Consider the following 27,445-nt stretch of genomic DNA (forward strand, 5'->3'; position numbering starts at 1 on the left):
GCACTCCCCACACCACGATCCCTCCCTTTATATCCAGTAAACTTGAGATATCCGCCTCGTTCGCGGCATTCTTACCTGAGAGCCTGGAAGTAGTAGCGAAGAGCGAGCAATGTCAGAAGAAAACTCAAAAAAGCATTTGCTCTATCAAACTTCTTCATAGCGAGGCCTTCAAGAGGTAAATGCATGAAACTTTCGTCAGTTGTTTCGATTTGAGAACCTTAATCTTTCTATGTTCACTTAAAGCCGAAATGTCGAGGAAATTTTATTTTGTAATCTTCGATAAATCAACCTAGCAAGTTTTGATTCTAAGCTCATTTGTGTTTTTCTCTTTGATTTTTTTCATTATCTTTTTTATACTTTTTTCGAACTACGTTTCTACGGATTCTTTTATCAGCTTTGGCCAAGAAAGATTGAGTACATACAATAGATGAGTTATATGTATCCACAAATCCATTTTTGAATGGAAGGCGGTGCCCTTTCTCACTGTTCTTCGACTAGGTTACAAAACAATCGTTGTGGTTGAGTTAGAAATTACGTCTAGTGCCAGTTGTTCTAATCGGAAGTCACACTGTAATGTTATGCTTACCATTGGAAATCTCCTCCTGTAAAAGGCGTAATTTTTCCTTTTGTTTGCTCTGTAAATACGGAAGGAAAAAACCTTGGTCGGAGGTAAAACAAATGGTGTTTACAGCAATTCTTGTATACATAGATTTAAGCTTCTTTAGGTTAAAAAAGAAGCTTAGAACTTACAAGTAAGTGGTGGAAATGAAGCGAGAAGTTTTTTTTTTTCTTTTTGCCTTTTCTAATTTCTTTGTCTTCCATTTGAGAATAAAAATAGATTATGTAAGGAGGAGCATCGCTAATGCAATAAATATATTAATTAAGGTGGTAGGGTGTTGTCTTCTTGTTTTTTTTTTTTCCATTTCTTGGTACTTGACAGTATGTTATCATTCAACATTACACCATGATATTGAAATCCTCAGTGCAGCAATACCAACCACCTTTGTGCAGGAGCTCTTTTTTTTTTTTTTTTTTTCCTTCTTTTGGGTCGTCTATAGTTGGATTCTGAAGGTGTTAGCATGATAACTCAAAGGCCTTCTTTTATGCTGGTGGTTTATTGTTGTGATATACAATCTCTTGAAGGATTTTGGACTCTTTCATGTTCTTCAAAGCTTTCAAATTTTTTTTTAAATAATTAGGCCATCCATCTCGCATTTGATGATACTTCTATCATATTTTCAGATTTCTCTTACCTAAAATTCTTATTTCACTAAATAGTTTAAAATCTGATACCTTCCCCACCCCCACCCCCACCCCCAGGTTCATCTGGTGTGTTGTGCAGGTTTTGACCTCATATGTTGCTGAATAATAGCCTGAAAAGATGCTGCATTCACCCTCCATCCATTTTAGTACTGATCACTATTCACTTCCAACACATGTAAGTTTTCTTCTTTCTAAATTTTTGAAGTTTCAATTTTCCCAACCATGCACTTGCAGCTGTACTGCCTAATCCATTATGCATGCAGAATGTAATTCTGTTCCTTGTTACGCCACTCATAATTCTTCTTTGGACAATTGCTGAGTAGAGAAATTATCACGCAGTGCTGCACATAACTAACAGAGTAAGAATTGTGGCACCTGGCGTACCTCCTCACTATAATCTGTATATTCTCATTGGTTGGATTGGCAACAATCTGGAATCACTCTAGCAGGTGATCCTAACAATCTGACAAAAGAATATCTTGTGTGATGTCTTCAAATGAGTGCTTCTGATTGTTTGTCCACCATGATACTTGGGGCGACAAAGGCTGGACCTTTGCTCCAGTAGATCTTCAGAAACGATCAGTCATTCCACCTCATGGAAGGATGCTAATCACCCTAAAACACATTTGAATGATGTTATTTAGACCTTAAGATTGTGATATATCCAAAAAAAGATGTGGACATTAATGGTAAGGATAGTAGTCTGTGAAGGAAATTGGTGCTCGCTTGCATATGCACCACATGTCTGGTATAGGTAAATAAGTGTTGGTGGTGAAGATGTCCAACACTCTCACAAAATGGCAGGGGCTAGAATGGGTGCAGGGCGTGCCAGAACCTTTGACACAGGCTCAAACGAACTGGGGTTGTTGCCTATCTGACTATCAACCAGGGTATATATCGTGCCTGAGTTAACTCTAAGGACCTTTGGGTTAGACTTTGAAGGTGACGGTCTCAATGGAACTGGCCAAAAGCATGCAAGAATGAACAAGAAAGAGATAGAGTCAAACACAGCAATAAATAACTGAATAAATAATGGGAAAGTACACCAACCGATTACAAATTAGACCAAACAGCTAGAGATGGATGAATTCACTGATCCACCTCCTCACTGGCTGACCCACTGATGGTAAGCACGCTTCCCCAAATGGATTCGAAGAAAGCCAAAAAACGGAAAACTAACAAAAGCTAACAAATGGAAAGCTAGTAAAGAAATAAATGCCAAGAGTTGTAATTGTAGTGTGTCCTTCCATGCGACAGTCCTTGGCTTTTTATAGTAATCCTTATCTAATCAGTGGCGGCTGCCTCCTTCATAGTGACCTCCAAACCCTACGTCCTTGTCCTCCACGTGGCCCATTATCGCAGCATCCCCTGTTCCTCCTTTGGCCCACTCCGATGTGGGGTAGTGGCTCCTAACTCCCCTTCCTTGGAAGTAGGAAACGTTACCTCATGGGAGAAATTCCCTCAACCACTTTTGACGAGGTCAATCTACGCCCCCTATTCTGGCTGCTGATGTGGCATCCACCGTAAAATGGCTCCCAACAATAAGATAATTCAACTTTGTGAAAATTGGCAGTGTCAAACACATGCATTATACTCATCTCTGATTAAAACATCTAACTTATCCTCAATGAGTTTCAAAGGAAGGATTAAGAAAACGGGTGTACACACCCATGCAAGTCATTGGCTTTTTTTTAAATTCTTCAAGTATTAAGAGTATGCCTTACAGGCAAACTGGTCATTGGTTCTTTTTCGTCCCTTCTTTTTGTTTGGAAGAATGAGGGGAAGGGGAGAAAATGACAGAAGTAATGAAAAACTTTGCATTCTGTAATAAAATATAGAAGGTTCAAGGCTACATTTCCCCCTGCATGTATTAATAAATAAATAGGATATTCTTTGTTGGCTTCTATATTTCCTAACATTCCATGTGATGATGAACTGAGTGATGCGTGCTGCATATTTCATATATGTTGGGGTACCTTTTCAAGGCACTGCTAAGGCTATAATAGAATGGACTGGGTCCTTCTTTTGGTTAAGAATGATGAAATCTTTGTTACCTGGACACTTCAAATTATGAGCAGTACCTCTGTCCAACACTTCCAACGCTTCATGTTAGTCAATTAGAATGCAAGAATTGAATATTTGCCAGACTGAAGTTGTACCCTTTGCCATTTCTGGATAACATAGGATGAAACCTGACATGTGTTATTTTTCATATTTTGTTTTCATTCTTCTTAGCCATATTAATATGTCTTTAATTGATGCATTTAATTTATTTAGGTTCACATCAAAGTGAATAAAAAAAAAAAAAATAAGAACAATAACATGATAAACATGTATAACAGCTTTCATCATTGAGTTATTTAACTTGTCTACGTCTTCATGAGGCATAAGTCCAGATCAGAATAAAATGGAACACCTCAAAACATGCCTTAGCATTTAAACATTACAATCTCAATATAATATTTATGAAGGAAGCACTTATGCATTTGTTTTATGATATCAATCTGCAGGCATTCCGTGGCACTTATCCCTCAGTTCTTAGATTTCACAAGCAAAGCGTGAGGTTTTCACACTCAACTTGTGGGGTTCACTTTACAAGTTCAGTGTTTCAGCATCACCTCATTGAAATACTTGCAAAACAAAATGGCTACCTGAACACAAGCCCTAAAGTTTTTGCTACTCGAAACAACAATGTTGAACATGAAAGAGAGAATTCAAAACCTCAAACTAATGATGAAGTGCTTCATTCGGTCATGGTAGCCTGTGGAAATATTGAGAGCCCTGAGAATCCAGATATGGTAGCTGTTGCATCAGATCCAAACTTAAGTTTGAACCTCACTCAAGGCATCCTTGAGCATCCAATAAACCAAGTTAATCTTCTTGACAAGTTAGAGGCCATTCACTTGCATTTATTGGCCATGGAACAATGGAATTCTTCTTGCCTTAAACTATGTCACAGGTATGTGATCCTGTAAAAGATCCAATCGCATTGCTAGAAAAGATATAGAGAAGCATATAATCAGTGAAATTTTTAGTCCGTGATCCTGTAACAGGTAGCCAACCAACTAGTGGGTGTGGTTGAAGGATTACTGACCGATTTTTTTACTTACCAAAGAGTATAGAATCCTCAGTCAGAAATGGTATTTCTGGATTTTAACTTGGGGAAAATTGCCTAGATCTATGAGATAAGAAAATTAATTACAAACAAGTAGGTTTGACTTTGTTTTACACTTTGTCTTGTAAACCGACTTGTTTTGTAATTCTTTTTCTTATCTTGTAGATCTAGGAAATTGCCCCTTTTACTCAATACCAGTTGACGGTATAACATCCAACCACATCAATGACCTGCCCCGAGTTGTATACTGGACAGGGTCAAGAGCCAAGAACATGTAATGGATGGAAGATAATTGATATGTTTCTGATACTTCCTTATTATTATTGTGATAGACCTTCTAACTTCTGCTTGGAGTGTCTTCACAGAACTTATTTGGCTAGTGCTACAAACTTAATACACTATCTGGCTTTAAAATGCCTGGATGTTGAGCAACTTAAAGAAGATCTTTCTTCTGTTGGTCTTCTGAGTCTAGAAAGCATCAATGCTAATGTTCTAGCTAGTATTACTGCTGGGATCCAAATGTTGGAAAACCTGAAAGCTAATATGCTGAACATCGAAGACGACGAGGGAGATAATAATCGTACTCTGTCAGGTTCAGACTGCAGAAAAAAAGGCAGAGTTCAGTATGACCGCAATGAGGAAGAAGGCTTCCACCCATAGAGATATATTGCTGGGTCAGCTTTAAGATGCGAAAACCAACCGTATTATGGTAACAGTTGGCAGAGAAGCCATTGAGAATGAAGCACTTATAAATGACCTTCTAAAGGCAGGGACCACCATTTTCCGAATCAACTGTGCACATGAAGACACTATTGTCTGGAGCAACATCATTGGAAGGGTAAAAAGAAGCTCCCAGATGCTTGAGAAACCATGTAGGATACTCATGGATCTGGCTGGACCAAAGCTCCGCACTGATCCCATGAAAACTGGTCCATGTGTGATGAAGATATCGCCCAAAAGGGATGCAAGAGGAAATGTAATTTTGCCTGCTCAAGTCTGGTTTTCTCATGCAGAATCAGGACCCCCTCCTGCACACTTAAACGCAGATGCTGTTCTGTCCATTAATGATCAAGAATTTCTTAGTAATCTTGAGGTGGGTGATATTCTGAGATTCTCTGATGCTAGGGGGAAACGAAGAATGCTAAAAATTTCACAGAAGATTCCCATTTTTGCTGGCATTGGTTGCATAGCCGAGTGTTTGAGGACTGCTTATGTGGAATCCAGCACAAAATTCTATATCAAGGGGAGGAAGGGCAGGCTTTCAGTTGGACGTGTGGAGGGTGTACCTGCCATAGAGCAGTTTATCAAATTGAGAGTGGGAGACTTGCTAATCATATCTCGAGATACATGCTTAACTGAAAACGATGATTCGGCCGGGTCCACAAATGTTGCTCCAAGGATAACTTGTTCCTCTAGCCTTCTTTTTGATTCTGTCAAACCTAGAGAGCCCATTGCATTTGATGATGGGAAGATCTGGGGAGTAATCCAAGGAACTAGTATTTCAGAGATTATTGTAAAAATCACTCATGCTAGTCTGAAAGGTTCTAAACTTGGTTCAGGAAAATCCATCAACATCCCTGAGAGTGATACTCGTTTTGAAGGCCTCACTTCAAAAGATCTAATGGACCTTGATTTCATTGCTGCTCATGCTGACATGGTGGGGATCTCATTCATCCAAGATGTCCACGATGTTGTAATTCTTCGCAACGAACTGGAGAAACGGAAGCTTCCCAACTTAGGAATTGTGCTAAAGATTGAGACTCGAAGTGGGTTTGAAAAGTTACCTCTCCTTCTACTGCAGGCAATGCAATCTCCAAATCCTTTGGGGGTCATGATTGCCAGAGGAGATCTTGCGGTAGAGTGTGGATGGGAAAGGTTGGCAGATATCCAAAAAGAGATTCTGTCCATTTGCAGTCCTGCCCATGTACCAGTCATTTGGGCAACCCAGGTTCTTGAGTCACTTGTCAAATCAGGCCTGCCTAGTAGAGCTGAGATTACAGATGTGGCCACTGGAAGGAGGTTCGTGGAAAATACATACTTTCCAGTCTTTAATTCCTTGGCCTTCAGCTGCGCTTGTTCACCGGTTATACTCTTCTGGATAAACTTTTAGATGTATCTCAGGATTCTCAGCTGCCAGAGGATGAATTTGTATATTCTATGTTATACCTCCATCACATGTGTGCTTAGACTAAATTATCATTTAGATAAATAGGCTACCATTGTCATCATCACCCTAAGCATTGTCGACCTTGATATGGCTACATCAGCATTCCATCTATTGCATGGCTTCAGATTCTCTCGTAGACTCCATTACAATTCCAATTCCAATTTTTTTGACTTCCAGCTCCCTTTGGAACCTTGAACTTCCACCAATTCACCATCCTATGGAGAAGGCAAGGGGGACGGCCATAACACTCTGGAAGTCCCCTACTACACAATCTCTAAAGTACACTTGGCATATGTTGGCTTTCATCAAAATTCCATTCATTGATGTCCTTATCCTTGTTTCAAAATCCAAACTCTTTAAATATGAACAAATGCAAGTCTAATTGGTCCCAATCCCTCTTCATATAACCTCCACTGTAATGGGAATGTGGTTATTTTACATTCTAGCAACATTTTTAAGTTGATCTAAATTGAAAAGTTCTCTTTGATTTTCTTAGTTAAAAATCGCACTGGTTTCTCAATGCCTGAACTTGAACTTGAAAGAAAAGAGGAATTAAAGGCATGGATAACTTGATATTTGGTTCATCTGATTGATTTTTCTCCTGTTATGATATGGACTATATAAAGGAGAAGGCTTAGCCATTGATTTTCTTGATTATGCACTTGTACATGACACCTTTGGTTAAGTCTTCCATTGAATAAATATTCTTGTTTTTGGTCAATCTCACAGTCACAACATGCTTGATCTGCCCTGGATTTAATCAGGTATTCCTGCTTTGATTTGGCAGGGCTAGCTGCATCATGTTGAACAAAGGCAAACATATCTCTGAAGCTGTTTCAGCATTAGATCCAATTCTTCACAGCGCTACTAAAAAAGTGAAAGCAAAACTGAAGCCTTTTGTCTTGTCAAGCCACCTCTTTTAGCAGGTTTTCTTTGATTGGCTGTTGGATTTAAAGTCAAAAGATTCAAAATTACTTTTGTACTTTTTGTTTCCCTCACTTTCCTCACTTTTTGTTTCCCTCTTATTCATTATTTTGAATCTACACTAGTTATGGTAGAGCTAAAAGCAAGCAAAGAGTATGAGAATCTACTTCTTTTTAGTCCCACATTGCTTAGCTTGTAAGAGGTGAACTTGTATATAAGTTTACTTGAGTCCTTAAGGGACATAGGATTCCAAGGGAAGTGTCCCTTCTCTCATGGGTGAGGGTGGGGTTAGGGGTGCTTTTCACACGCACGCACTGAGCCGAGCCAAGCCGTGGCCGAGGTCGGGTGTGGGTGTGTGTGTATATATTGGTTGGATACATGTATTGATACAAGGATACTCTTTGCTTGCATACAGTCAGTTCGACATTCTGTCTCTGACAGAGAACCTTTCTTTTCTCTGTATTTGTTCCTTCCTCCTGTTTTCTTTTCTAAGAGCATTGAGTGTAGCTTTTGAGCCCCTTTTGTAATCACTTGGGAGTGCTGCCTAAAGTGATTAGTGGATTATTTTATCTTGAAGGTGTAATCGCACGTCAACCCGGTCTGCACTAATAACGGGCGATAAAAGATCTTAAGGAGAGTGTCTTGTTGATACGACTCAATCCAGATTTCTACTTTCGTCTGCTTTGAACTGCCGGTCACTAGTAAGTGTGTGTTATTTATTATTTACATTACTGCTTTATAGCATTGCTTATACTTTTATATCTCTCAGCCCGTAGTGCTTATATAACATTGGCTCCATTGGATCAGATTCCTCGATTATGTATAGTATAATATCCAGTTTCTTAATAGGAAAACAGCATCTAGCCTTAGCCTGATAGGGTTGATAGATATAACTCAATGTTTGCAAATATATAAACATTTCTAAGAGAAACGTTTACATATAACGTGATACCTTTGGGGCTCTCAGTGGATACTGTTCCTCGCCTTTCTCTTCTTCTTTTGGATATGAATTTTGATCAGCAAGGAATCCCAGCCGGACCTCTCAGTTCCTGTATGAAGATGTAAATGGTTCTGGTCCGAATTTCAACAATGCACCACGTTACAGAGGCGTAGGGCCGTCAAGACAACCTTATCTTAATGGCTAATAGACGGTGAAGGAGACCCCTAACTAAATTGAGAATTACAAAGAGGATCATTGAATGTTGCTGAGCACGTAAAGAGCCCAAAGCCCAGAACCCAGAGATTGCAGATATGGTAGACTGGTAGAGGAAGGGCATCACATAAGGTACTCTCAAGCCCTATCTTCTCCCCATTCACCATTCATATTCCGTCACCCGTTGGTTTTGTAGAGGATGGCCATGGTGCGGAGTTTCCTAGCATCCAACTTTCCTCTGCCACAAACAATCCTCACATATGAAGCCGAGATTAACGTGTTTTTTCTGTTTTCTCCATTGGTCTGAGTTCATGACCGATCCATCATAGTTGTCCATTCAGTCAAGATAATGGATCCGTGACAGGGTTGGCCGTTCCAAATCGATATGGGTTAAAATCCTACAACTCATGGTTTTTTTAAAGTATTGGTATTGTATCGGTTGATCCTGATACGTATCGGTCATTAAACCATGTCTCAACCGATACATATTGGTATCGATATTCATTGACCTTAAACCATGTCTGAGTTTCAAAACATTTTGTCACAGATTCACTATGCGTCAACGCCCTCCTGTTGTCCAAGTGGATACAGAAAGATCATTTTTAAAACAACGAGTTGGGTTTGGAACTGTTTTAGACTTGTGAGTTACAATAGGGGGTCAGAACTCAGAAACTTCGAACCTGTTCCATTGCCTTCCCTAGGTTCTTGAAAAACAGCAAATTTTCTGAGATTTACAGTTAGCAGAGCAATTTTTCCTACAACTCTCTGCCCGAGGTTTAAAGCATCAAGTATGCATATTGGAGAATCCATATCGGGACCAGTTAGTAAAAACGTATTAGTGAGTCCGTATTGGAATCAGCCGATACGGATCCAAAACTCAAGCCAGAATTGGACCATAGTTGGATCTGAATCTAGGATAGCTGGAACTTGATCCGATCTCAAATACCAAGTTTGATCTCTGCCACCATTTGGGAAAATTACAACTCCTCAGGGCCCTCATCCCAACCCATCTAAAAAGTAAAACATGTTCCAGGAGTATAGGATTCACAGAGAGAGAGAGAGAGAGAGAGAGAGATCAGCAAAAAGCATTAAGCATGATAGATACACAGCGGGCTTGCCCTTGCGCCAAAGGAACCATATAATGGTTTGCAACAAGCTTTCATGGTCAAGTGACTTAAATATTATAAAAGAAAAATACAGATATATCTTGTACCTTGCACAAATACAACTTATATACTCACTGATTATATTCACAATACGTGAGAACTAGTGAATCAAAACCAACCATGATACGTCTATTCAGACTCTACATATATTTTTTTTTTAATTATTCAAGCTTTACATGTAAACACAAAAATATAGCATGCCAAAGGAGGATCTTTCCTCCCTAATGATCTACGGCAGTAAAATCAGGTTCTGTAGGCTTCTGAAGCAACAAGGGTGGTAATCTCTCTGGGACCCTCGCTTTGCATGCACCACTACGCCTTATAGCACGTAATACATTAGCAGCAAACCGTGAGGCATAAATGGTGGCACCAAGGCTTGGAGAGCTGCCTCCCTCCCTGGCCAATGCATCCTGCAACCTGTCTTCCTCCTCACGTAGAGACTCTTCTACTTTCTTCTTATAGTACCTGCGCCAAGCTGCTTGTATGAAACAGGCTGCCCATGTCCTCCACTGCTGTGAGTAGAACCTGAAAGTGTGTCGGAGCTGTTTGCTGTGAAGCCTTCGAAACTGTGAAGCCACAAACTTCAAGTCCTCTGCCTTGAGAGCGAAGGCTTCAACCTCACTAAGGGCCTTCACCGTTCTGGTTGAGATGGGAAGGTTGGAAGATGAGTGGGGATCCAACGCCCATGTCAGCAGCTCTTCTCCACAGAAGTCCCCAGCCTTCAGATATTCAGAGTTGAAGAAACCAGTCCTTCCGCCATTTGTAGTCACAGTCCATAGCTTTCCCCTCATGATGAAGAGCATCTCATCAACTGGATCCCCTTCACGGACAATGAAGCTTTCCTCTGTGTAGAGTGCTGGTTTGAGGTGATCACACAATGCGTCCAATAATTGTTCATCCATTTTTTCAAACATTGGCACCTGAGGAAGAGGAAGGATTAAGGACTAAATAAGAGCATATGAATTTCCAGCACCAAAACTTGCTAAAAATCAAAGTCAATTTGATGCTTATAGATATTGGCACGAGGAATATGGATTTTTTTTTATCAACACAGGCAAGCAGTAGCTAATATCCTCCATTTACAATTACTAGAGTCAAACCTAATCACATTCACAAGCACCTCTCAAAAGCTCGATAAATTTGCCTTTAGAGTGCAACAAGGTTTACAAACTCACAAGGAACAATTCTATTTGATCAAGACATGAGTTGATTTTTTTTCTCTGACAACATCAAATAAAAGAACCACAAGGACTTAATCAACAATTAAATTTCTTCAGAGATCTTTAGTGGAGATCCAGAAAACACACTCAAAAAATGTGTGAGAATGACCAGCCCCCAGCCTGTCAGCACATGCTTCAAAGTCACAATTCAGAGAGGGTGGAAAAATCAAAGTTAAACGGACAAGCGTTAGATGGTCAATCACTTGTTCACAACAGAAAGTTTAAAGAATGCATTATGTCAAGCAGAGCAGAGATGGTGCTTTATGTTTGAAGGTACTTACTCTCATTAGTAGAGCCAAGCAGAGATGGTGCTTTATGTCTCTTCTGAGGTCCTTGGGAAGGTTACACAGGAGATCCTCTTCATCAACACCTCTTGTTTCTTGCCACTTGTACTGTTCATACCGCCTGATCCGTTCCCTCAGGCTGTCAGGTAGCAAACGGTGGGACATCCATTGTTCTGCATCTCGCCTTTTCAGTCTCATCTCTTCTAGTCTAACAGTAGTGGACTGCAGATATGTCTGTAATAGCATAACAATATTAATTCTACTCTACAGGACGGTGAAAGGCAGTATTACAAGAACACTGGAGGTTTTTTATCACGAATCAAGGACATGAAAAGTGGGATACAGAGTTTCAGAACATCCAAATGGTCACTACTATGAGATTTCATCACCTAAAAGTACAACCTGACGAGATACTGCCTATCCAATCAAATGATTTTTAAAACAATTGTCCCCTGTACCCACATACAATATTGTGTTTGAAAGGTTTGGATAAAGAGCATGTAAATGACATCTACAATATATAACCCATTTCCAATCTTCACACATATTTAAAATTCGAAATGGAATAATATATTAAGATGCCAACACGAATAGCACACTTTTTCAAATGACAAGGCTCATCAATGCTAATCAGATATATGAATGCATGTCAGAGTCACTTTTTAAGAATCATTGTGAGTGTAACTTTTTAAGAATCATTGTGAGTGAACACAGAGTAATCTTTGTAGAGTGGACAGGCAATATATCAATATGCAAACATTACTTTGTATCATTATGGATTTATGGGTGCATCCCGTATGCGTTCTGAGTTTGTTTTCTGAGCTTAGAACATGATCTGGCATTAAAACCCTTGCATTTGATTTGCATTATTGTTCTTGTTCTACAGATTGAGAACATGATTCTCACCGGTTCGAAAGCTCGTCCTTGATCCAGACCAATGAGTATTGCTTGTTCTCTTCAAGTGCACTGACATTATTGCACACGGCAAACCATTGTTGATGGCACCGGTGATGCAGCGTCCCTTACTTCTATCTGGCAAGTTGAGCTCTCTCTCTCTCTCTCAAATCCCAACCCAAAGGAACAGGCATGCCTGCAAAACTATTCCAAGGATGTCTCTCGCTGCTTTCTCCCTCACTGCAAACCTCCCTTTCCCCCCGTGGTCAAAACTATAGATCCCCCAACAAAAGGAACAGCCGTGCCTGCAAAACTCTCCCAAGGATGTGATTCTAGTTTTGGTGTACCAAATGGCATTGCCATTCCATATTAACAGTGTCATACTAACTTCTGGGAATGGGATTACAGTAGTTGGGAAGACATATTGCCTATTGTTACTTACAAGTTAATAGCTAGGTTACTGAAAACTAAAAAACCCAAAGAAGATTGGTAATTTGACATGATCAATAAGACCCCCTGGTCAGCCAAATGCATGCTTATGTATGACCAATGTGTAACCATTCTGTACAACACTACCACAGATCTACCAATAATAGCATAATTGTTATTGCTGAGGAAATCATATTATTAGCATTCCTATGCATTAAACAAGAGTTTTGCTAATAAGACCGATGGAGGATGAAATTTTATCCTTTTTGTTCGATGGCAAACAGGAAAAAGGGAAACCAACAATTTAACAATTTTTAAAAAACTTTTGGTCTAGTCCACGTTTTGACCAAACAGGTCAGCCAGTTACTGCATTAAACTGAGAAACATTCCATACATGGGAGGCCAAAAATTCATCCTCCTGTGAGTCGCAATATATCTCTTACCTCTAATTTTCCAGTGTATCTTAAAAGTAACAATAGAATATGCTGATATATCTTAAATTCAAGTTAATATGCAACAGGTTGGCTTTTTTAAGCCGGCTAAATAGTGTAGAGTGAAAGGAGAAGAGTTTTGTAGTAACCTGCATATTGCCTATGAGAAACGCAAAGAGAACCAAACCGAAGATGGAAATAAAGACCGCAAATGCTATCTCCCAAACAAAAGTACTTGTTTCCAGGTTTTGCCCAAGAGAACTGTAAACAATACAGGCACAAAGATCACATATTAGTTCTAAAATTACTGCTCCAAAATGTGATAGTGCAGCTACAAGCATTGTGGACTTTAAAGTAACTTTTGAAAAACTAAAATGTACCATCATCAACTAAAAAGGATAAGCCATTGGAGAGGACGGTAAGGAGGGTCCATGTTCTTCAATAGGCCAGCCTCAAAATAGAATACCAGGAGGAATGGACCGGATAAGAAAATCAACAAGATCTAATCATTTCAACCAAACTAGTACAGCATATTTTTGTTCCTAATGCCTCCATATTTTACTTTTTGATCACCCAAAAACAAAGAATGAATGCATACTTGATTGATATATTCGGCATCAGAGTCAAGTAAAATCATCATGAGAGGATGGCAGTAACCATCTTAGTAGTCATGGAAACAAGGCGTCACTTCAATGGGGGCCAAGACACCAATGCGAGCACCACAAGAGACCACATTTTATATTTATCTAGTCATATAATTGGGAAAAGTAAATGTTCATGACCAGTAGTGAACTTCGTAAAATTCACAATTTTTTATTTGCCATGTTCCACATTGAGGGGGTCGTTTTATAAAGGTCTCCCCACCCATCTCATAGGTAAAATCTCAGCTCATATCGAGCACGCTAAATTAGTGACATACTTTGTAATTTTTCATAACCTTGGACATCATCTAAAATTTTTTACCCATATAACATGCACAATTTGAGTTGAGATTCACCATACGAGACTGGTACGGGAGACCTGCATAATTGTCAAGGCTTCCCCTAGGAAATGACAAGGCACCAGGCACCCCTTGCTGGAAGGGCACCTTGTTGGTGTCGTCTTGATTTTTCCCCTCCTTCAACACCTAATATATCATTTAGACACCAATGACAACTATTCAAACCTGTCTAACATGATCTATGGATAAAAAGTGGGTGAATTTTATAAAATTCACTAAATGTCAAGAATGTTATCAAGACCCTATATAATTTATATGCTTATTGTAATTTATAAGTTCTTTATATTATATATATTTACAGTTAGGGAAAAAGTTAAGTGCACAGCCATGTATGTACACGGTTGTCACTTCAGTTGTCAGATAGGCATGAGTGACAACTTGTAATACCATTGTTGCTCCCCCCAACCCAACACAAAGGGTGGCCGTGAAGATACACGACATTGTATGAAAACCAGACCTTTGTAGCTATTTATTTAAAGGGCAAGAGATCGCTGCCTGGTCATGCAGCCCTTGCACCAGCGCAGGAGCCAATGAGACCGCGCACGGGGGCATTTTCCTGGATGGAATTTTTTATTTCACAGGGGGCGAGACGGTAATTTCACAGAGTCCTGTGTCTGGGCACAAGATCCACGCAACCAGGCAGCGTTCTTTTTCCCTTAAATATTTTATAGTACTTCCCTTTTCTAGGGGGTAGGCTCCTCATTCCTCAATGTTACCAGACACCTTAAGAACATCAAGGAGCGCAATGTTTCCAAGGTGACGCCTTTGGACAACTAGGGTAACCATCCATCCTGTAAAGAGTAAAGACCTTTCTAACTACCAGCTATGTTTTAATTATATCCTAATGTGATAGAGAAAGTCTTCAATTGGGTGAATCTTTCAGACCTGGAAATCTCTTAAGTCATCAAAAAGTGGCCATGGACCCTGCATGTGCACACCATCCATACATTTACCACAGCATATACTGAAGTAAAAGACGGCATAGCAACAGCACATACACCAAGTTACATTGATATCTTAATAAACCTGCTAATGTTCAGCATGTTTCCAGTGAAGATGTGAGGAACACAATCTGTATTTTTAAAGACAGATTATTCATCAAGAATAGTGCTATAAGATCCCATTTGTTTCCAAATAGAATAGATGTAACTAAAGTAAATAACCTAAAATATGCTACAGTGGGTCGATGCTTAGATATCCAAAGAGTAGTTTATGCAACCCTTTGATTTCAAGTGTCCTGCAGTGGGACCCATGATCCTACGAGCCTCTTTACAAACAAATTCTTGTCAATTTTTTTGGATGTAAAATTTTTAGTTGTCTAGTTATCCACCTGACCTTTGTTCTTATCCCCCCCCCCCCACAACGAAGAAATAAACCAGGTATGAGGAAACAAAAATATGCTGCACAAACCTCAGATTGCGCAGGCCCCACCAAAAGCAGTAAAAGATCTTCTGTGGGAAATCGTTTGAATTCACCACACCAGACTGAAGAGCACCAAGGAATATTCCAAAATTAAAGGGCGGATCCTGATCCGTATGATTACAAGCAGTATTTAGAAATGACTTGTCAATGCTACCATCACCACAGTACATATAATGAATATCACAGTCAGATCGCTTCTGACAAGCATCTCTCCAGCATGTATATTCTCGTTCAATTGAAAACAAGTACCAAAAGGCCCCAAGTACCTGATTGTCATTCAATTACGCGAAGGTTAGATGGATTCTAAGAAAGAAGAGTGAATCCTACTATTTGTCGGAATCATAACCTGCTGAGATATTACATAAAAGTTGTTTTCCTTCACATGGATCTAGGAATTGATCTGGTCATCCAGTACACAACTCCTAAAAGGGCAATGAGTAAAACTGTCATATAAAATATATAATACAGGGGCCATCTAATGAACTTATTTTCTTTTTTGGTGGGTTTGTCCTCGTCTTCCTATAACCTGTCATTTTCAATTTGAATAAACGCTTCATAGTCCATGCGACTTAACATTTAACTGGCTGGGACCTCTATAAGAGTTGCCACTGACAAAACTGTCTAGATTGGTTTACAGACCCATGTGTGTTTCTTAGACATAAGATTTGGTCTCCTCAGACTAATTTTTAAGCTGTCTTGTTTCACTCATAGAACTATCTGCTTAGGTTCATTAACTGGAATGATCAATAAAAAAAACAGTAATCTAGTCAATACATTCAACTTCTTTACTAGAAACCAAAGTCAAAATTCAAATAAAGTTATAAAGACCTTGAGAAAGTTAGATAGTGAAGGCAGTTGGAAAGGCAAAAGATCCTATCAAGGAAAAGCAAAATTTTGTAGAACACTACAAAAAAAGACTGTATGGATAAGCAAACTTACATGGCTTGCAAGCATGTAAAGAAAAAGATTAAGAGCAGCTCCAGCCCAAGCAGTCTCAGTAAGTATGCCTGAAGTTCTTGTAACTTCTTTATATAGTGGATGGATTCGAAGAAGCCTTGGCACATACTGGAACAGAACAACAAACTTCAACAAGTTCTTTGTATTCAAAGATTTTGAGCCCTTCAATCTGGGGATGACAATCAAAATTACTACCTGAACAGATTAGACAAACAATCCTCAATCCCATGAGTGACATCATCTCCTTAAAAGAATGTACCACGGTAACAACAAAAAAAAAATAACTTATGGAACATTTCTTTATATAACAAAATCAACTTATAGAAATTACATGTTTGAATTAGAAAGATAACAGAAGTCAGACTCAAATTTAATAATCAGTGGCATCCATACAGTACAAATTTCTTTTATTTTCTCTTTGTCAAAAATTTTCACCCTCAAATTTGCAAATAAGATTAAAAATACTAGGCTCCTATTTTTCAGTTAGATAAACACATACATATATGCAAAATTAAGTTTTAGTTATAGTACTAAATACTCGCCTATTATTTCTTTGCTATTTTCTCTTTTCATTGCTGCACATGAAACGGAACTGCAGTTGGGCATGAGAGAATGAGAACGAGGACTAAACCATATGATATAAAGTAAGGATCTCCCTGGTAGGGATGGTATGATTAACCGAGGCCGAACCATTTTGTGGGAAAAAAACAGCCTTTAAAAATCTCCTCCATGAAAAAATTATTCATTAATTAAGATCTCAATAAGTCTTAAATTTATTGAAATCTTGCGTCTCAATTTAATTCAGAAACAGAAATAAAAAAACACACCCAAAAGAAAGGGTTACTAAAAAATAAGTCAATTTTCAAATTCAAATACAAATTATTGTCCAACTTAATTGTAAGAATAATTTTAAACATAAAACCACAACTTCGATGCGAAGTCTTCCCTCTCTCTGGCTCCTAATGCAAGACATTCCATAAAAGTTTGCACATAAAACACACACACACACATGTGTGCACATGCATGTGTTTGTGTGTGAGACAGAGTGGAATAGTGCATAGAAAATGATTAAGAAAGAATGTGGGTATGGTGCTATCGAACTGTGAACCATAAGAATAGAATTCATAAAGCATCCATACCAACTATTGACAAACTTAACAGCACATACATATTCCTTATAGTAAAAGCAAACAATGTAACATCTTAAGAGAGGCAAGACTTATAACTCTTTCAGTTGTTGGGTCCAAAGAGAGAAAAAACCATTTAAGTAAATAGACAAAGAACTGTAAAAAAGAAATTAAAAGCCTCAAAATGTTGTAAGAAATGGCAAGTCACCCACACTACCGAAGCCGGTGACTGAGCCCTCTGGTTTATCATTTCAATTTTGAGGGAGAGAGAACAGTAGTAAGTTCGAACAATCATCTTCTAAAGAAATTTGGTAAAAAAGCTCTATGGTATCTTATGTTGACTGCTGGAATGACTCTTGTACCTGTGGGAGTGGAAGAACTGCAAGAATGTCAATTAGGAAGTACGATGACAAGTAGCGTTTTGCTATGGCCAATAGATCTTCAACCAAAACACCTCTTCCAAATACTCGAGAAGGAGGAGCAATGAAACCAGTACGGAATTGAAAGATGATGTGAAGTATATAAAAAATATCGGTGAAAGAACGAACAACATTGGCAGTTATCTCCAACTTCTTATCCAAACCAAGACATTTGGCATTACCATCAACCACTGGGATATAAAAGAACAACGGATCCAAAGACACTGCAATCACACATGACAAAACAAATAATTTGTTCCATTTCTGAAGAAATGACCCCTGTGGGTCAAGAATTTTCTTCCTAGACCCAGAGTCTTTTACCAATGGATCATCTAGGGACTGGATCTTTAATGACTTCCTAATATTCTTAATCCCTTCAGAAGCCCTTTCAAATCCTCTTTGAATCCTTTCTGAAACTGAGCCTAGTGCTGTTTTAATTTTTCCTGAATACAGTATATCTTTCGTGAAATATTGCCTCTCAGAGCTTGAAGATCTCTCTGGACTCCCGTCTTGAAACCTGAATAAACAGAGTCAGTAAAAAAACATGCAATCCGAGCAAAACAGGGAAATCAATTTATTTTGGTGGAGAAGACTACTTTATCATCAAAACTCACCCCTCACATGAAAATATCCAAAAATTGGAAGGGACACATGAAGATTTTATTCCCCCTGTCCCCCAACAACTCCTAAACAGAAATTAAAAATAAAGCCAATTCAATAACCCTTGCCACTTGATCTACAGCACTGTTTGGATGGTCAAGCTTCATGAGATATTGCTGTTTCCTCATAACCAACAATCAATATAAATCCGTAGCAGTTCTAAACAGCATACTATTCTTCAAGCCAGTAACTAATAAACCTACTCTTAATTACTGCTGAATAATAGAGAGTAGAGATAGACAAATGGTTAAAGCTCAAGCATTTGCAAAATATGAAAATGCTACGAAAAAATTACTGTTAAAAAATTATTTATCCACCCGTGTCCCCCTTTGGATAGTCCGACGTGTTAAAAGCTCATGTATGATATACATATTGTTTCCTCCTTTTCCTACAAGGTCGGCCTTTTTAGAGAAAGCGGTTCCAACATTGTATCAGAGCAGGCAGAGGTCACGGTATCGAGTCCCCTTGGGAGCGGGCAGGTGTTAAAAAATTATTTATCCACCCGTGTCCCCCTTTGGATAATCCGCCGTGTTAAAAGCTCCTGTATGATATACATATTGTTTCCTCCCTTGCCTACAAGGTCGGCCTTTTTAGAGGAAGCGGTTCCAACAATTACAATTTCCAAACAAATTCTTGCAACATCAAATATTTCATTTTCTTTTTTTTTTTCTTTTTTTTTCCGGTAGGGGGTTAAGTAAAAGTAATTCATTTCTAATATTTCAGTTCAAATTCCTTAAGAAGTTTCAGATTGGCACCTGAAGTGGAAAAAGTGACCCATCATTAAGCACCCATATGATGTCGAATCTATCATATATATTGAAACCATAGTTCAAAATTTGGACGAAAAATTTCAGTTTCGACACTTGTCAAAACAATATGGCATGCAAATTGAGGGGTCTTCAATGTTTCAGTTTTTTACCAAAATGGATCATGTTTCGGTGTCATTTCAGCCATTTTGGTTGATGCAATTCAAAATAACAAGAAGGCCAGCAGCATACCAGGCCATCAAATTGGACCAAGAATGGACTAATATGTTTAATTTTGAGTGTCCAATGGGTTATATGGGCCATGGGCTTAGTATTATTGGATTTACTAATTACTATTGTAACGGGTCAATTCTATAAGCCCAAATATTAGGGATTTAAGTTTCATGCGGGAATAAAAAGTTAGTTTCTATTTTGCCAAGATTCTAGAAAAGTTTCGATTTTGTGAAAGTTTTAAGGGATTCTCCCTAGCACATATAGGGGTTTCCTTATTTGCTTATTTCCATGAAGTTATAAATAAAGAGTAGGGGATCATATCCACTGCCAATGATTTGAACAATTTGTTAAGCTTATGCTTGCTGATTTCTATGATTATTCAGAACTCCTTTGTTGTGAGATGCAATGAAGCCCTTGGTAGGATGCCAAGTTGGACTGGTGAGATGGTAGTCAAGTTCTACGTGGGAAGCCTAGTTCATATCTATTAACCGAACCTGGGCAGACCCGGTTCAGGTTTGGCACCCACCCATGGGGCAGCCGATTGGACCAGTTGGGTTGGCCACTTAAGGAGGTGGCTTTCCCCCTCCCCGGGTCTCTTCCCTCTCTGTGTTTCCCATTTACAGTGGGACACTGAGGAGGTGGGGACTGATTATATATATACATAATCAAGTCACCCCCTAACCCTAATGCTATTATTGAGATTCTAGTCTCCCTGTCTCACTCTCAGTCTTGTTCTCCAAGTTACTACTGTGTACTCTGTGGGATTCCATCTCTTCCCAAGGATTTGTGGTGTGGAGTTCTCCATGGAGAAGCCTTTCAAGATATCTAGATATTGAAGAAGATCGTTCGAGTTCATAAAGCTTGTAACTAAATCCGTACGAGATCCTTCCGCTGCATTCTCATCTCCATTCAGGTAACACCCTAACGGGTGGTGATTTATTTACAATATCCTTCATCTATTATCTTATATCTTTTTCTTCTACTCTTTTCCCCAATTGATTCCTATCATTGATAGCAGTATTCTGCCATATTTTGAACTATGAGGCAGCACCAATCTTTGGCTAGTTTCTAGTATTCCTTTTAGAGTTTTAGTTACTATTTTGCACAAAACTTTATATTATGTTTGCACCACTTTCTAATTCCTTTCTCTAGTTTCTATTTTGGCTCTACTTGTTAATCTATGAGTTGTTTACTATTGTTCTTTAGTTTTTAATTCCGTTTTCGTAGTTTCTATTTTCTATATTCACTTTCCATGTTGGTTCTGTAGTTACTAAATCCAGTCACTCACTTTCTATTTCGGTTTATCTTGCTATTCTACCTTCTAGTTGCTGTTACACCGATTTATCTAAATTTGATTCCCATTTCCCAGCAAGTTACTATGTTAGTAATTTCATAATACGCTCAAAACAGACCGTTGGTTCTGGTTCAAACTTTAAAGTTTTATTCTTCTTCCTTGGTAGCTCACTCGACCAGAATTTTGGCCACGTCAGACTTGTCTTTTCTCTGTTTAATCAAATCTCAGTTGTTGGTTTTGGTTCATATACATATACTCCCTACGATTCAGGAGTTACATGAGGTTTTCTAACCCTAATCCTTAGATGATTAGAATCCCCCATTATTTCAGTGATATATTTCGACCATTTTGATCATTTCGGCAGTAAATTTCAGTTTCAACTAGGGTTGAAAGACTCAAAACCCCAATCAAAATCTTGAACCTTGCTTGAAACAATAGCAATCAAAGCTACATATGAGCAAACTTAAAAGCACAGGACAGAAGAAATAATTTAAAGCAGGAAATATTTTAATGGAAATAATTGAGCATGAAGAGATGCAAAGCCTCAAGTTGACCAACCTCACAAATTTCTCTTGACGGTGATTCATAACTTCAGCTTACTTGGAACACAGTGTCAATCATGAGTTTCCTAAATGAAAGTAAGAATCATTTTCCTTGTTGTGGATTGGAATTTAATAACCTTCCAGAAGTTATGATGCAAATCCCTGGAAAAGGCCAACTTCAAATTAGAATCTCTCAATTACTCATCATCAACAAGTTGTGACAGAGAAATAGTCGAGCAAAAAATATAAGCTCCAAAATCAATAAAACAAGCAACACCAATGCAGACACTTAATTTGGTGGCAAATAAATGCACTGGGTCAAATCATATGATGTTAATGTGAATGCATCAATGACAAGTAACATTGATAGTTACGCTTGTTTGAATTGAGTATGAAACTACCAAAATAGGATTAGGTTAAAAGGCCCTAACCCTAGTGGATAATGGACCCAATATGGCTGTTGGTGCTGCCGAGTCATACACAAACAGAAATTTAATTGGAACAAAGGCTTGGAAACAACATGTAAATCACTCAAACTTCAATCCTTAATCACATTTTATAGCCTTCTCAGCTAGTAAGGCCACTTGCTCGTGATACCAGTGATTTCAATTGAATCCCGCCTTCACCTTTTCCTTTTTTTTATAAAAGCAAGAGAGGTGGGTTGGGTTATGGGATGAGGGTTTTCCTTGTAAACCATTTATAGTATCCCACACACACACACACACCAAAAAAAAAACCCACTCAGCTACAACTGTAAGAGCAATAAGAGAGAGCAGAAACTTTTCTAGAAGGATTTCAATAACATCCTATGAGATGCCAAAACTTGGGAACAATATGGTTTAGAAAGAAACCAGTGTCTACTTCTAAGAAGAAGATTATAAGAAACTAAACTTTCCTAATTGCTTCTTAACACTAGATTTCACAGAAGAACAAAAAGCTCCATAATACCAACTAATTATGTGAAGTTTCTAAAAATCAACTTTTGGAATTACAAAAATACCCAAATCTTCAAACTCCCGGAAATTAACCAAAAAGAAATTTAACTCAAAGCCTCATGAGTCAAGACCCATGGAACGAAAACTGATTGCATCCCCTGTTTGCCCATGTGGCTGTTTTCACACTCATAGCATTTTTCCTGAACCACCCTCCATCAAGGTACTAAAACTCGGGTCTCGGTGCCAACTCGACTCTTGGAAAACCGAGACGAGTCGAGATCTCGCCGAGATCTCGCCGAGTTGGTGCATTTTTTTTTCAACTCGAAGCCTCAACTTTGGGTCAACCCAAGTTTGGACCGAGATCCGAGATCTCGCCGAGATCTTACCGAGATCTCGCCGAGATCTCGCCGAGATCTTCCGAGATCTCGCCGAGATCTCGCCGAGATATGTCGAGTTTTGTCCAATTAGGTAAGGTATTTAAGTGGTAGGTAGGTTAAAATAATGGGTTGAAACCGAGATCCAACCGAGATCCAACCGAGATCCGAGATCTCGGCGAGATCTCGCCGAGATCTCGCCGAGATATTGCACTTTTGAGACTCGCAAGCAATCTCGTCTCGAGATTTCAAAAATCCGAGAAACTCGGCGAGATCTCGGCGAGATCTGCCGAGATCTCCTGAACCTTGCCCTCCATCTCAAAATCATCAATTCTGATCTTAATTCTTCCAAAGCGGATATAGAACCCTCATTAAGATTTGATCCTCAAGTTGTTATGTGCCTAATGGGGCCCGGTCTAGTGTATGGGCACTAGATTGGACCAACCTAGTATGGGATAGGTTAAAGGGCTTGATTTAACGCGTTCCATTAGCTTCAGAGCATTTGGCATATCGGTCAAGTACCTAACATTTGGTATCAGAGCTGGGCACCACGTCACGGGTTCAAGTCACAGAAAGGGCTACCTGGAGTAGAGTAAAAGCCGTCAAGAAAGGGCTACCTACCACCAGGCAAAAACCTTGGAGCAGAGTGGAGCCACTTGGAAAGAGCTACCTACTGCCAAAGTGAAAGCTGCCGATTACTATGGCTACGGAAGCGTGGAGGTCTGTTAAGTGCCTAATGGGGTCCAGTCTAGTGTATGGATGCTAGATTGGACCAACCTAGTATGGGATACGTTAAAGGGCTTGATTTAACGGGCTCCATCAGCTTCGGAGCTGTTGGCGCATCGGTCAAGTACCTAACACAAGCTCCATAAAAAAGGTCGAGTGCACTAAAGATCTTCCACAGAAGAGTGTAGGGCTTGCAAACTTTGATGCCCTTGCATCACATACTTATGTGTGAGTGGCAATCAACTCTGTGAAATAGACAGGCATTGACATGAAAAAAATCCCACCACAAAGTCTGAATAATCATTTAAAAGAGCTACCCAACGCACAAGGCTCCCGCTACTGTAGGGTCCGGGAGGGGCAAATGTATGCAATCTTATCCCGTGCTTTGCAGGAGAGATTGTTTCCAAGTTTTGAACTCACAACCAACAGGTTGCAATAGCACAACTGAATAATCATTTGTTTTTGTAAATTAAATAAATGGAATGAACCCCACACCGGCGGTGTGGGAATCTCTCTCTCTCTATTCCCTGACATGTGAATCCCCTGCGTATGAACTGTGTGGTGCCCCCCTCCCGTGCCCCATTGACTGGGCGAGGTGGTCGCCAGCGTGGCAATCCCTTGCCCTTAAATAAATACTACAAGACTATAACTGTAGCATTGTACCATGAAGCTGATCTCAACATTCAAGTCATTCTTAAGGTCATAATGGCAAGTTGCATAGAAGAAAAAAAAAAAAGCGAGAGATTTGGTTAACCCGTTTGATAACTTGAATTGAGTGTGTTAGAGAGTTGCTTAACAAAAAAATCACAGCACGGCAGGAACAGCACTTGTGTGATGTCAAGGCATACTCAAATTTCTGAAGAGATATTTGTTTAACCCGTGAGGCAACTTGAACTGAAGACTATGCTCTGGGTTTGCTTCATAAAAAGTCACACTACGCAGGAACACCACTTGTGAAATGTCAAGATATACTAAAATTTCTTCTTCTGTGGAGCCATTAGTTTCTGGATGCCACCCCATTTTTTGCTCTTCTGAAACGAGCAACGTTGATGCACTGTCCAACTCCACACAGAACGAGTAGATTTAGAACAGAGAAGGCTGCGATGCGAGGTTCTCGATCACCACCTTGAAATGAGAAGCTGGGGACAGATTTTCCAAAATTATGCCCGACCAAACCATATACATCGAACTGATATTTCAAATTATGGGAAGATGGATATGACAACCATGTCTTCTCCCTTACTAAACAGTAATCCATCATGATAAACAAAAAGAAAGAAGGTGGTGTGTGGACCGTGGAGAGGGGACGAATTCTAACAGAATTTAAACTGGAGTGCACCTAAGAGTACATGAATCAAACAAAATAAAGGATTCACTACAAGGTCCTAAAAATTTGAACTTCAATCATTTGTTTAGGGTTTCCAAAACTAATCAATGTTTAATCCTAACAACATGAACTTCAAACAAGTCTTTTTTCACGGTTTACAAAATCAATCTTTTGGCAGAATTCAATCCATACAATATGAAAGCATTAATGAGACTGTGAGAACAAATTCAAGCATGAACGAAGTAAAACGAAGATTAAATGGAACTTACCTGCTCATCCATCGACCAAGTTGGACTGTGAGAATAAGTGCTTCTTCAGGTTCTTAAAGATGGATAACAGTAAACCAGCCAATAAAACTAAAACAAGTCCGGGACCTCAGAAAAGGACTTTCATGTATTACAGACGGTTCATTATCAGAGGAAGTTTCCTCGAGACTTCCATGGCAGCAAACCCTCTACAGATTCCCCGCAACGTTTTCCCGTGAGAGAGAGAGAGAGAGAGAGGGATGGAGTCGTGGCCTCATGGAGGGAAAAGGTTTCAGAGTTGTCAGAGCACAGAGATAAGGTGGACAAGTAACACAAGAAAGTCCTGGGGGTGGGGTCCACACTATATATTGGGGGAGGTGAACAGGTTAACCCATCACGAAGGTTACAACAGTCAATAGTCAGAACTCAGAACCACCTCAGCAGATCCGCTGTTGACCCATCAGTCAACATATTCCTTTGCCGAATTATTTTTTCCCTAAACCCGAATTCCAAACTGGTTTAGAATTAGTATTAAAAAAAGAATAAAATAAAATAAAAGTTGTAACCGAAATGAAAAATGAGAAGTTGTGATCTTGCAGATTGCAGTGGTGTCAATATGGGTCTACAAGTTGTAACTGAAGTGGTAATTGAGAAGTTGTGGTAATCTTTTGTAGTGGTGTCAATGGATCAGGTCCGTTGGTTTTGGTCAGATTTAATTGGTCTCCATCAATTTAAGGATTTGTATCGTTGTTGTTACTATTCGTTTAGGTAATCTAGCTTCATAAGTTTAGGCACGGACATATTTCTGTTTGATCGGTTGGTTTCTGGTTAATAATCGGATCTGTGGTAATCGAGCTTTAAACGGGCTATTTGGTTATTTGGCCCACAATCAAACTTTAAATAGACCTTAAACAAGACATAAACAGGGTATAAGCGGGCTAAATAGCCTTAAACGGGTTAATCACAAACTATCTACCAAGTCAAAGTACTAAAGACAGTGACTTTAACGGTTCATGGATGTTTATCAAAAAAAAAAAAAGGGTTCATGGATTGAGTAAGCTAAATTCCATCAGACTCCTCAATCAATATCAACAAACAACATGTCGTGATCAGCGAGGAAAACAATTGGGTGGTCTATGATCAGCAATAAGCAAGAAGCCGAATGCGCCAACGTGCCCCAGCAAGAAAAGGATGCTATAAACAATTCATTGGTGGTGTTGATCAGTCTTGGTCGAGCACCTTAGTAGCTGCAACCAAACATCGTTACTAACTCTTTCCACAATCAAGTTAGGCCCAACACCAGACTATTTATTAATCCGATGGTTCGGTGTCAGGCTTTAATTTGTGGGGCCCGATTGGGCCTACTGGTGCAATCTAGCATTTGACACCTTTGATTATCCCTTGTCTTATGTGACAAAAATTTTTGCCAAAAAGTTTCTTTCGATTCAACCAATCGACGAAATAAATGTTTTATCAATAAACTTTCACCCCTTATTGATGAATTAAAAAATACCCAATCCCCTTAGTTATGTGATTATACCAATGGCCATAAGCAAGGGATTTTTCATAAAAAAACTCAATCCAAAAGATACCCTAATCTTAAAAATCCAATAAGGATTAACAGATCTGGATCAGCCGAAATCAGGATCAGCCTCATCCGACCCCATTCCGATCCGACACGATCCTGATCCAACCCAGGCCCGAGCCGGTTAATCTGCTACCAATCTTTTAACCCTGGCCCCTGCCCTGTAGTGTATAATCCAAGAAGCATTTATGGAAACACTTATCAGGTTACTATTCAACGACCCTTCATCAGAATTTACACTCCCTTGCTTCCGAGTCGCTTTTAAAGAAGTCGTCGGAAGCTAATGGAGATGAGTGGCCAATAATTTAACCAAAAATTGGAAAAATATATAAAGGAAAAAAAGTGGCCACTCACTACGGAAATCGTTTGCTTTTTTTCAGAAATCAACACTTATCCAAAGTCTCTTCTTTATGTATGAAATTGATACCATTGCGTCCGTACTCCTTGGCATGGTTTTAAGGACCTGGCCCTGGCCAGCCGTGGCGGGAGATGGACCACCTGTGAAATGACCATCTCATTTCTGATTTTGCTGTGGTTTAGCGGGGCTGGATATTCCAGTTCCCATCACCGGTTGGATAGAATCATTTTTCTGATTTTAAATACCGGTTAACCAATATTGAACGAGTTTGTCCTTTTTTATTTTAATTTGATTTTTAGATGATTTTAGTTTACTATAGAGTATAGATCATTACGTTGATACGGTATCGGTCAAGTATCGATTCAACCTTAGTCTACACTGAATCACCCGATATTTGAAAACCATGCTTTTGGGGGATTTTTTCCCCTCTTTTGATATTAGTTAGTGA

The 27,445-nt window shown here is 39.2% G+C and overlaps 2 protein-coding genes across 4 annotated transcripts; one reads left to right on the plus strand and one right to left on the minus strand.

Annotated features, from left to right (window-relative positions):
• The first annotated feature begins 121 nt into the window (after positions 1 to 121).
• On the plus strand, positions 122 to 8,316 carry LOC122663673 (plastidial pyruvate kinase 4, chloroplastic). Its single transcript, XM_043859290.1, is given in 7 exon segments — positions 122 to 175; positions 1,343 to 1,438; positions 3,774 to 4,222; positions 4,744 to 4,974; positions 4,976 to 6,397; positions 7,333 to 7,481; positions 8,258 to 8,316. Coding segments are annotated over 5 exon segments (2,295 nt in total). The 5' UTR covers positions 122 to 175; positions 1,343 to 1,381; the 3' UTR covers positions 7,469 to 7,481; positions 8,258 to 8,316.
• A 1,616-nt stretch (positions 8,317 to 9,932) lies between these two features.
• On the minus strand, positions 9,933 to 25,189 carry LOC122664321 (cyclic nucleotide-gated ion channel 1). Of its 3 annotated transcripts, none has more exons than XM_043860097.1 (8): positions 25,079 to 25,181; positions 21,464 to 21,609; positions 17,915 to 18,488; positions 16,408 to 16,620; positions 15,457 to 15,734; positions 13,214 to 13,307; positions 11,290 to 11,532; positions 9,933 to 10,708 (listed from the first exon to the last, which is right to left on the minus strand). In XM_043860097.1, the coding sequence occupies exons 2-8, from the start codon at positions 21,490 to 21,492 to the stop codon at positions 10,010 to 10,012; spliced, it is 2,130 nt and encodes a 709-aa protein (XP_043716032.1). In that variant the 5' UTR covers positions 21,493 to 21,609; positions 25,079 to 25,181; the 3' UTR covers positions 9,933 to 10,009. The 3 variants fall into 3 exon arrangements, with proteins under 3 accessions (XP_043716032.1, XP_043716031.1, XP_043716033.1); XM_043860096.1 differs by having other exon boundaries at positions 9,934 to 10,708; positions 11,290 to 11,526; positions 13,196 to 13,307; XM_043860098.1 differs by lacking the exon at positions 21,464 to 21,609 and having other exon boundaries at positions 9,934 to 10,708; positions 11,290 to 11,526; positions 13,196 to 13,307; positions 25,079 to 25,189.
• Between the last annotated feature and the right edge of the window lie 2,256 nt (positions 25,190 to 27,445).

This window comes from Telopea speciosissima, chromosome 6, assembly GCF_018873765.1.
Source record: "Telopea speciosissima isolate NSW1024214 ecotype Mountain lineage chromosome 6, Tspe_v1, whole genome shotgun sequence".
NCBI classification, from domain to species: domain Eukaryota; kingdom Viridiplantae; phylum Streptophyta; class Magnoliopsida; order Proteales; family Proteaceae; genus Telopea; species Telopea speciosissima.